At 42.4% G+C, this 10969-nt stretch overlaps 1 protein-coding gene across 1 annotated transcript in view; it reads right to left on the bottom strand.

The window, feature by feature from the left end:
* Positions 1-1663: 1663 nt before the first annotated feature.
* kcnh3 (potassium voltage-gated channel, subfamily H (eag-related), member 3) overlaps positions 1664-10969 on the bottom strand; it is a 169646-nt gene continuing 160340 nt past the window's right edge. Inside the window, exons 13-16 of the mRNA XM_083536939.1 lie at positions 6816-7072; positions 6289-6389; positions 6101-6153; positions 1664-4686 (exon numbers count right to left, since the gene is read on the bottom strand). Coding sequence (XP_083393065.1) covers positions 3742-4686; positions 6101-6153; positions 6289-6389; positions 6816-7072 — 1356 coding nt within the window. The 3' untranslated portion in view covers positions 1664-3741. The remainder of the gene's footprint in view (positions 4687-6100; positions 6154-6288; positions 6390-6815; positions 7073-10969) is intronic.

Here is a 10969-nt window from a genome sequence, read left to right as displayed (position 1 = left end):
GGCATGAAGACTGGATGACTGTAGGATGTTCCCTATCCTGTGCCCTTCCTACTTACCATTAAGATAAAAAGGAAATCCCAAACTAAATTTCGTTCTCTTTCCTACATACCTGCTTGTCTCATCCAGTCTCTTCTAAATCCTTTAGCATCTGCTGACCAGCACATATCTGTATGTGAGCTCAGACATTTAGCAAAAAGAAGCTATTGCCTTTATTAAGCCAATTTGTTTAATGACCTGCATATCATTAGGACTCTTCATACATGTTTGTTTAAGTAAGGATCTACCAAGACCCTGAAGATATGGGGACAGATGCATCCATCAATCACCCTGGACACACGCCATCACTGCAATACATGACGCCATCCAGAACAGTCAGTCCTACATTACCTACAATGTCAAATCTGTCTCTCTGGCACAGTTTGGCAGGAGCAGTTGTCCCGAGCAAACTGTCTCACCGTTATTATAATAAAAACCAATTTTTTTTGAATCAGGAACATAATCTGTACATGTGGGTGCAGGATGTAAATCTTTTCCTACATAAACAAGCCTACTATATGCGGTTAGACTTTGCAGGCTATGATGTGTTTTGCTGGTTGTTCTGGATCCTTTTTAAACAGCTGAGTGTATTATGGAAGCTTTTTATATGCCACCTGTACATCCTTTCAAAGACTCCTTGGTTATTGGGATGAGTGGATGCTAATTGCGCATCGTTTCAGTCTGCACTATATGTTCAACGCATGGTTCAGATGTGGAGCTTGAGAGTGTTTTTGAATCTAGGTCTTTGGTCCATTTGGTAACCCTGGTATTATATTAATGTTGAGCTGTTGGCCAAAAATCAATGACTGGTCTAAGGACCAGACTGTAGGATTTCTCATTATAAAAGTCTTTATATAAGCAAATTACATGAAAAATAAATCAAACATTCGATACGCAATTAGTAAAGATCCAGTGTTCCTGATAACCCTTTAGAGTGAATATTATATACACCAGTCAGGCATAAAATTATGAGGGGTGAAGTGAATAACACTGATTATCTCTTCATCATGGCACCTGTTGGTGGGTGGATTTATTAGGCAGCAAGGGAAAAATTTCCCGTCAAAGTTGACGTGTTAAAAGCAGGAAATATGGGCAAGCGTCAGGATTAGAGGGAGTTTGACAAGGGGCAAATTGTGCTGTCTAGACGACTGGGTCAGAGCATCTCTAAAACTGCAGCTCTTGTGAGATGTTCCTGGTCTGCAGTGGTCAGGATCTATCTAAAAATATTTCAAGGAAGGAACAGTGGTGAACCAGTGACAGGGTCGTGGATTGCTGAGGCGTATTGATGCATTTGTGGAGAGAAGGCTGGTCCGTGTGGTCCGATCCAACAGACGAGCTCCTGTAGCTCAAACTGCTGAAAAAGTTCATGCTGTTTATGCTCAATGGGTCAAAATTGTTTTGGCAGCAAAAAAGGAACCAACACAATATTAGGCAGGTGTTCAGTTTTGAGTTCTGTTGTATTAAGAGAAAATGTTAAATTTGGTGTGTTTAATGTGGTTTATTATATTAAGACAGGCCAGATCATTTGCAAAAGCGGCTGCATTTAGCCTCCCTTCATTATTATATACAAGATTGCTTATTCAAGTAATGAAGAACTCACCAGTCAATGAAAGAAATCACCTCTCTCAATTCTTATAAAACACATTTTATTATTCAGGTTAAGGATCTGTTAAATTTCATTGCAGTTAACAAAATACATTTATGCTTCTGGACCTCCATTTAGGATTTCCCCTACACGCTTCCCATATTTAATAATGCAGGCACATTCCTCATGCAAAAAAGATGAGACATGCAGGAACCCCCACCCACCCAAAACCCTGACCCAAAGTCTCAAAACACCCTGCTAGTCATGAACGCCCCCTCACACACCCCAGGCCCCCTCACACAGTTCCTAGGTAAAGAAAATAGAATCCAGAATGACGTATCCCTACTCAAGCAAGATGACGAATGAGAAGCCCATGCGTAGTGATTGGACCCCTAAATATTAAGACGTAGTGATGGCATTTTCTCAAAACATTGGATGATTTCAGCAGCATTCGATTAGCTGCTTATCGCCATCACTGAATCGATACGAGTTGACGATAAACTTCTTGTAGGTTTTTTTTCTCTCTCTCTCAAATGGAACCAAGGGGTAGAAATATTCACCTGAGCACTTTCTAGTTCACTCTCATTCAATGTGATGGGTAAGTAAATAAATAAATAGGTAAATAAATAGGTAAATAAATAATTACTAGGTGAATAAAAGTGCAGTGCTCGTTGAAATGATGACATGACTGAAACCAAAGAAAGAACAGAAAACAAATGGGGAGATGTTCTGGAGAAACTGGATGGTTATAGGAAAGGCACACGTGGCTGGATGGCTAAAGCTGCGTGTGTTTTTTTTTTTTTTTTTTCTTTTTTTTTATATTTCTTTTTTTTATTCAAACTTGCACCTTGGGATTTCCTCCCCTCTCTACATCTATCCCATGTGTGCAATTTGTAGTCCGTTGGTTGTTTATCATGCCAACCCTGTGTCCTTGACTTTGGCTATTTATCACTGTGAGTCTTTTTAACTTAACTCCCAAATGGACACTTATTGGCATGCTCAGTCTTCCCACTATTTGGCATGCCAGGCTAGGGCAGTGTAGATTTGTGTAGCTGGCACATTTTATAGTTTTATCTGGGTCCCGTTAATGGTTTGGTTTGATTGTCTTGTTGTAATACCTACTGTGGTCACGTTTGGAGAATTGAGCTCCTCCAAGAACCACATTAGGTTATTGGCCATTATTCCATGAAACAACCATATGCTATATGACATTCTGTAAATGTATAGTATGTAAACCAAAAAGGTTTCCACATCCCTCATTCAAAATGTATACTTTTTGTTCAGTAGCCCTGAAATCCTCCTCTTAATGAGGGCCATAAAATAAATCAGCCTACAATATACTGGTTAAACCCCTGTACATTTGTGGATTAAATAAGGTATGAGATATAAACTTGTGTGTTGTGTGAAGTAGGAATAAGATCTCCATTCCCACTCTAATAAATATGCAATGTCTGGGCATGTGTTCAAATAAGGAGAAGAAACTAAAAGTGATGTGTGCTGCGGTGTAACACATTCATTCATCTACCTAATAGCTGTGAAAAATCAGAGCAAGTAGATGCATTTGTGACCTATGGTTGGCTATACTTAAAGCACAAATGTTTTGGCAGTAGAGAAGAGTAACATGAGATTGCAAACATGTGCCATGTTTCAGATTCAGGTCTCCAGGGTCAACATGTACCCATGCAGAATAGCCAACAGGAACTCCTCATAGATCAAGCACTTATTACAAAGTTTGCTGGGTTTGGTTATTTCGTTTATGAATTTTGGTTGCCATGCACCATACGGATTTGACCCTTTTGTGTGCATGTCTTATAATGCTGCTGAAGAAGAGCTCCTGTCGGTCCAGAGAAGCACAGGCCCCTTTCGTGCTGATATGGTTGCGATTGGCTGGTGTCAAGTTTTGGTGTGTTTGAAATGGTGCACGACCAGTTTTAAAAGCCGCAGCCCAAGAAGATAAGCAGCTCCTTTTGCCCATTTGAATGGCGGATGGACCCTGCTTTACTTTTTGGATAACACTTCAACTCCTTATATTAACCTTCCACCCTAATTTGATGTATTGATGTGCTGCAGTCCAGCTCCTGGTTGTGCTACTGCTCTTCTCCAATTTCTCCCCATGGCATTCACAGTGGTGGTCCTTCCTCATCGATGAAGCTGATGTGCTCTGTTGAGCTCTTCCCTCCCGCATCCCATTCCTGCATTTCCAGTTCCAGCTGAGGTTGCTCAGGGCTGGACGCTGCCTGCGCACAGCTGGAGGTCTGCCGGTGCCACGGGAAGCCCATCGACCCCTGCCTATCTCTCATGGAACAGAGCAAGAGAGGGGAGGGGTGTGGGCAGGATGGTGAGGAGCATGGCAAGGTCTGAAGTAGGGGTGTGGAGGAAGAGGAGGCTGGAGAGGGACCACCCCTAAGTCTGTGGTCACTTGGGGAGTTACTTAGTGAAGCAGGTGCAGAGCAGTGGGATTGTGGCTGGATGTCCTGGGAAGATGGTGGGATATCTTGTGATGATGGGGGAAATAACAAGCCTTGCGTGCAGCTGGTGGGGCAGGAAGGGTGGGGTCCTTGACAAGGTGTCAAGGAAGGTGACTGGGAGCCGGATGAGGGTATTGACAGGGAAAAAGAAAGAGAAGGGGAAGTGGCTCGAGAGACAAGCCGGTCTGGAGCTGCCTGCCCGTATCCATTGGTAGGACCAATGGGTATATCGTGCTGCCCTGCCCCTGTGCTATCTTTCTGAATAGTCTCTAAATGAGACAGGCTGGCATGAGGGGAGCCATTTGAGCAAATCACCTGGGAATGAGGTCTCTGAGGTGGACTTGTGGGTATGAGGCAGCTGGGAAGACCTACCACCACTACTGGGTCTGTGATGTCCAAAAGAGAGCGGGGTGGTGCTGGAGGACGTGGACCTGCAGGTAAGTTCATGGATGGTCCACTTCCAGCTAAAGTCATTGGTGGTGGTGGTGGGGTTGATAGGAGTGGCTGAGAAGCAGTGAGGAACAAAGGGCGCAGGAGGCGAGTCATCTCCTGCAATTCTTCACTGAGCTGGGAGACCTGTTTTGACAAGCTGTTCATCTGTACACAGAAACAAAGCAAATGGATGAGACACTCCAGTTTTGAATCAATTAGAATATTCATTGAAACTGTACACTGTGTTTACTTGTATCTGCAGCACACCTTTTACCATATCATTGACACTTCTAAACTGTTCCGTACAATGGTTCCATGATGCATTGGTTCCCCTAAGTTAGTCATTTTATCACTAGAATGTAGCAGGCTTACTTGATAATGACAGCATCTATGCACATAATAACTTGGGGAAAATGTTATAGTGTCTAACACCATATTGATACTTTGAAGGATCCAGCTTGTTTTCAGAACTGTCTAAATTCTTGATGGCATGGATTGAACAAGGTGTAGAAAACATTCCTTTGAGATGATATTGGAAAGAGTGAATATTATAATTGGTGGTTTTATACTTTAAAGCACAGTGAAATTCTTTCTTCACATATTCCATCCATGTTAGGAAGCTGGGGTCAGCAATGTTACAGTGCCCCTGGAGCACAGAGGGTTGAGGGCCTTGCTCAAGTGCCCAAGAGTGGCAGCTTGGCATTACCAGGGTTTTAACACCTGACCTTCTGATTAGTAACTTAGAGCCTTAACCACTGAGCTACCAATTCCCAATTGCTGCAAATCCTCATGCTGTAAATCTCCCATTATTTTAAAGCCAAGAGATACTTTATTGATTTCCAAGCTGGTGATTAAAGAAGGTCACTGAAGAACTCTAAAATCATTGTCTTGTTCAAGGGATCAGTTTGAGACAAGTTTTGATTTGTGACATAGTAAATTATAAAGCTAGAAAATATAAGGTAATAATTGGTGGCCTTAAAGGGATGCATGTCAGCAACAATATATAGATATTGGCATTCAGTCATCTCCCATCTCTAGACTGAACTTTGAGTACAAGGTACTGTATATTGGGTCAATAGATTGAGATGTATCAAATCAAGTAACATAAACCCTCAAAACACTTTTCTGTACAGTTGAGGTAAGACTGCCTCAGATTCTTGTTCTTGGCCAACAGGAGTCGATCCTGATATAGTCTTCTACTGCTGTAGCCCGTCCACCTTTATGTTTGATGCTGTGCATCCTGAGAAGATTTTCTGCTTAACATGGTTGTCAAGAGATTATAGGAAGCCTGAACAAGATGAGCCATTCTCTTTTGACCTTTATCATCAAGAAGTTTATAAATCTTATACCTACTGAAATTTATCAAATTAACCAAAGAATTAATTTCCTCAGAACACACTGCAACATCACCACAGGTTCATTGTGTCCATTCTAAGCTAATAAAGCTTGCTGCAATATAGCTGATTGCTCATCCAAGCAAATTTGGTTCCCAGCTGCACATCAAAGCAGGTTTTCCACTCTAGTCGTTTGACAAGGTAAATGGCACATTAAAGCTTTAGTGTTTGTTTCAGACACTCACCTCTTCACTGAGCTTGTTGATGCTCTGCCTGGTTTCCACCTGCTCTTGGCTCACTACACATACACCCAGACATAGAACAAAAAGGGGGTGTGGATAAGAAACTTAGGCTTCTTGTTTGTTTTCTTGACATATGCCATGCATGGATTGCTTAATAGATCTGAGACACAAAAAAAGTGTAAAGAGTATACCTGGACAGGGGGATGAAGGACCACTATGAGGTAGGTTAGAGGTGAACTCAAACCTTTGTGCTGAACCAGAATTGTTTTCTGTCTCAATTCCATCCACAAACCTATAGCCCAACAACGATCAGGACAAAATCAATCAAAATGAATTTATACACAGCTTGTTTAGAAACAAAGCAAAGCTCTTTTTCATGCAAAAAAAACAAAACAAAAAACACAACACCTAAGAACTGTTTGCCTGCAGTCTCACTGAGCTAAACCTGCGCTTTCCTAGTGTGAAATCGAGTGCCGTTACTGGCTGGTTGTCATGGCAGCCGAACACTTGGACTAAATTATGGATTGTACCAAGTGCACTTCACGTGTTGTCTAGGGGGGCAGATTTAGTTGGACATAACTGTGATTGTTCTAGACTTAATAAATGATAGCATCCAGGTTTTCTCAAAGGTAAGTTTAACATCACTGGGCATGAGATAACTTGTAGCCTTTAGTTCTTTTTGATGTATGAAAACAAACAGAGTGACAGGTTCTCACACCTGGGGCTTAGCTCTGGAGGGGCAGTGCTGAAGCTGACCACAGGTATCTGAAGTGTGGTGGGGCGGCTGTTATCTGAAGGCGGGCGAAACGGCCTTGGAGGCAGAAGGGGTGAGCGCAGGGGTGAGCTGATTCCCCTTGTAAGACGCAAAGGTGAACGAGGCGCCCGTGACACGGAGTGCTGCTCTTCATCATTCTCCTCGTCTTCACGAATGGATGGCAGCTTCTTGACCAGGCCACCGTTGCTTTCCCAGTCCACCTTGAAACAAATACATAAGGACAAACTTTTGTAAATTATTATTAAAAAAATAGATGATTTGAGAAGTTTTGAGAATAAAATGCATGCAGTGGTGAACGGTGGACAGTAGGGGGCGGAGTGACACAATCTTACACTCTGCAGCATGAGTCTTTATTTTCTCTTTATTTAATCTGCAATTCTAGTACTTATTAAACCTCTTTATCATTCCAATAAGAGCCATGTAGTTTTACCACTCCCTTCAAGGAGCACTGATTCCCACCATTTGCCCGAGACAATGCAGTTGTTTTTTTAATCCCACCAAAAAAAAATCATGAAGACATGTAACCACTTTGGTAAAGACTCTTTGTGGCCACCATGGCAGCTGCTCTCTCAGTAAGCCTGTGGCGTCTGAGATGTTTATTTACGTTTGTCATAGCAAATGACTCGATCTGTCAGTATCCTTTCCATGCACACTACACCCACCATCGCTTCCGAAAACCGCCTTTATAAAAGCGGTGGGTATTCGCTTTGCACGTCGAAGACAAATATTGTTATTTCAAGCAGGATTGAATTCCTTTTTCTCTTGGCTGTTTTGGTTCATATCATGATCATCTCCATCTTTTTTTCCTGCACCACAACCCCTCCTCTTCTTCAGCTATGCTTTTCTGTTATTCTGCTTTTCTTGCTCCTCCCCTGGTCTTTCCATCTGCAGTCCCCAAGTGAAGGCATATTTTTGTCTCCTCTTGCCATTCTTAGTAACAAGGGTCCCAGTGGCACTGGAAGAGCAGGTTCATGTACACAGCTCATGTGTGAAGGCGAATCAGTGACCGCAGATGGAACGGATGGAGAACATGCATTTATGTATAAAGAATTGAAATGATTATGTAAGCTGTGCTTGCTTCACCTAGGATCCTCCATCGGTCATGCAAAGCAGCAGGTGTCCAGTCAATGTAAAACAATCAATATTCATCTAAGAGCCTGGATCATTTTCAGAATAACAGTGTGGACAAAGACCTGTTTGCAGTCACAAGAAGAACACACATATTCGAGCTCCTACTCCTTCCCCATACACACACCTACATACTAATATGGAAATCTTTTTTCCTTAATTATTTCAGGCGAATTAAAATTTCCTGCCGCAAGGCTGTTTGCACACTCGCTCTCGTGAACACCCTTGAGAGAGAATCAAGTCGATGCTGAGATGCTTAGTGAGACGTTCTGGTTCCTAGCTCAAACAAACGTGATCTCTGGTCAACGCACACACCGGACCTCACCCATACAACCCTCAGCACGTTTTGTATTCAGAGCCGTGCATTTCTGCAGTGCCAGAGCCAGAAGAAAGCCGCACTACAGGAAGTTTCCCCCTCCCCCCACTTTCTCTCAGCTTCTCTCGCTTTCTATTTTTAGTTGTGCAGGATCCAATCTTAGCTGACACAGAGGGAGCTCCCAACCAGTGAGGGAGAGCCCCCGCCCCACCCTGCTCTATTCTTAGAAACGGCTCGTGCTTGCAATGCCGACTGTTGCTATTTCGGTCCCCGAAACGTACACTCTGTGCTTGTGTTTGGGGGCATTGCGAAAGGAGGATTTGTGAGCAGGCAGGCAGGCATGTGCAACCTGATGGTGGGGGTGGGATTAGGGGGTGATTGTAGGGTTCAGAGTAGGATGGACAGTGAGGAGTATGTACAATGAAGGAAAAAAAATGTTGATCCCCTGCTGAATTTGTATGTTCGCCCTGATTAAGACAAAGAAATTATCAGTCTATAATTTTAATAGTAGGTATATTTGAACAGTGAGAGACAGAATAACAACAACATTTTTTATTTTTACATTTTAATGAGTTAAATAAATATTTGATCCCCTATCAATCAAGCTTTCTGGCTCGCAGGTGTCTTTTATACAGGTAACGAGCTGAGATTAGGAGCACACTCCTAAAGGGAGGGCTCCTAATCCCAGCTCATTACCTGTATAAAAAAAATGCCTGTCCACAGAATCAATCAATCAATCAATCAATCAATCAATCAATCAATCAATCAATCAATCAATCAATCAATCAATCAATCAGATTCTAAACTTTCCACCATGGCCAAGACCAAAGATCTGTTCAAGGATGTCAGGGACAAGATTGCAAATCTACACAAGTCTGGAATGGGCTACAAGACTATCGGCAAGCAGCTTGGTAAGAAGGTGACAACAGTTGATACGATTATTTGCAAATGGAAGAACCAAAATAACTGTCAATCTCCCTCGGTCTGGAGCTCCATGCAAGATCTCAACTCGTGGAGTTTCAATGATCATGAGAACGGTGAAGAATCAGCCCAGGACTACATGGGAGGATCTTGTCAATGATCTCATGGCAGCTGGAACCATAGCCACCAATTGGTAGCAGACTACACCGTAAAGGACTGAAATCCTGCAGCGCCGTACAGTCCCCCTGCATGTACAGACCAGTTTAAAGCTTGCCAATGAACATCTGCATGATTCAGAGAACAACTGCATTAAAGTGTTATGGTCAGATGAGACCATAGAAATGCTGCCTATTACCCCAAGAACACCGTACCCACCGTCACACATGGATGTGCTTTGGGGTGTGTTTCTGCTGAGGGGACAGGTCAACTGCACCGCATCAAAGAGACGATGGACAGGGCCATGTACCATCAAGTTTTGGGTGAGAACCTCCTTCTCTTTGCCAGGGCATTGAAATTGGGTCGTGGATGGGTATTTCAGCATGACAATGACTTAAAACACGTGTTTGAGTTGCCAAACATCAGCCTAATAACCTTAACTTGGACTTGGAGAGGATCTGCAAAGTGCCAAATACAAGAAATGTCTGACCTCTGTGACCAGACCTCTGTGTGTAAGTTTTGCGAAGTGGTCAAATACTTATTTCACTCATTAAAATGCAAATAAATTTATAACTTATTTGAAATGCATTTTTCTGGCTTTTTTTTTGTTGGTATTCTCTGTCACTGTTCAAAAAAACCTTCAATTAAAAGTAGAGACTGATAATTTCTTTGTCAGTGGACAAACATACAAAATCACCAGGGGATCAAATAATTTTTTCCCTCACTGTCCATGTTTGTGTTCTGGAGGTATGTTTTCATATTAAAGTCCCCACAAGAATCATAAGGAAAACTGACATCTAATAGCTATCTAAGGGCAGAGGGTTTCCTTTTAGTTACTAGGTATAAGGTTAGGGTTAAATTTAGGTAAAGGAAAAGCATTAATAGTAATGTCTGTTAAAGGTTCTCACGGGGGTAGAAAGATGTGTGAGTGTGTGTGTGTGTGTGTGTGTGTGTGTGTGTGTGTGTGTGTGTGTGTGTGTGTGTGTGTGTGTGTGAGAGAAAGAGTCAGAGTGAGAGAAAGACAGATAGAGAAGAAAACCTGCCAAAAGCAGCAGATGGAGAAGCAGTAGCTTTGTTACATTGACTCAAACACACACCTTAGGTAAAGGTTAGGTGTGTGTGTTTGTTCGTTTGTCCCATTCCACACACATTTCAAATGATCTATATGATTTATAGCCTCCGACATTCTTTACGTAGGCTTTCAAATAATTAGTCTATTTGCCAGCAAGACAGTGCATTATCTTTCAGCCTGGTCCCATTTGGTGCATATAAGTTGCTAAAAATGAGTCATGCTGTTGACAACATTGAGTTGTTGACAACAATGAGTTGTCCACATTCTCAGGTTGTTTTTGTGCTTCATGTTCAAGCAGAACACAATATTGACACTCCCATGTTCCAGGATGTTGACTGTAGTGTGTTTGTATGTAGGGCCAAACCTGTATGGGACATTTTGACCTTCCTGCAAACTCAACAGACCTCAATCCTGTAGAACACTGGGTTTATTTGGAACAACAGGCTGTGATCATCATCATTTTCAGTAACTGCTTTATTCTAGTCAGAGTCGTGGTGGATCCGG

This window comes from Silurus aristotelis (assembly GCF_946808225.1).
Source record: "Silurus aristotelis genome assembly, chromosome: 3".
NCBI classification, from domain to species: Eukaryota; Metazoa; Chordata; class Actinopteri; order Siluriformes; family Siluridae; genus Silurus; species Silurus aristotelis.
Note: the sequence above shows the minus strand (reverse complement) of the source record. Positions and strands in the feature narration are given on the sequence as shown.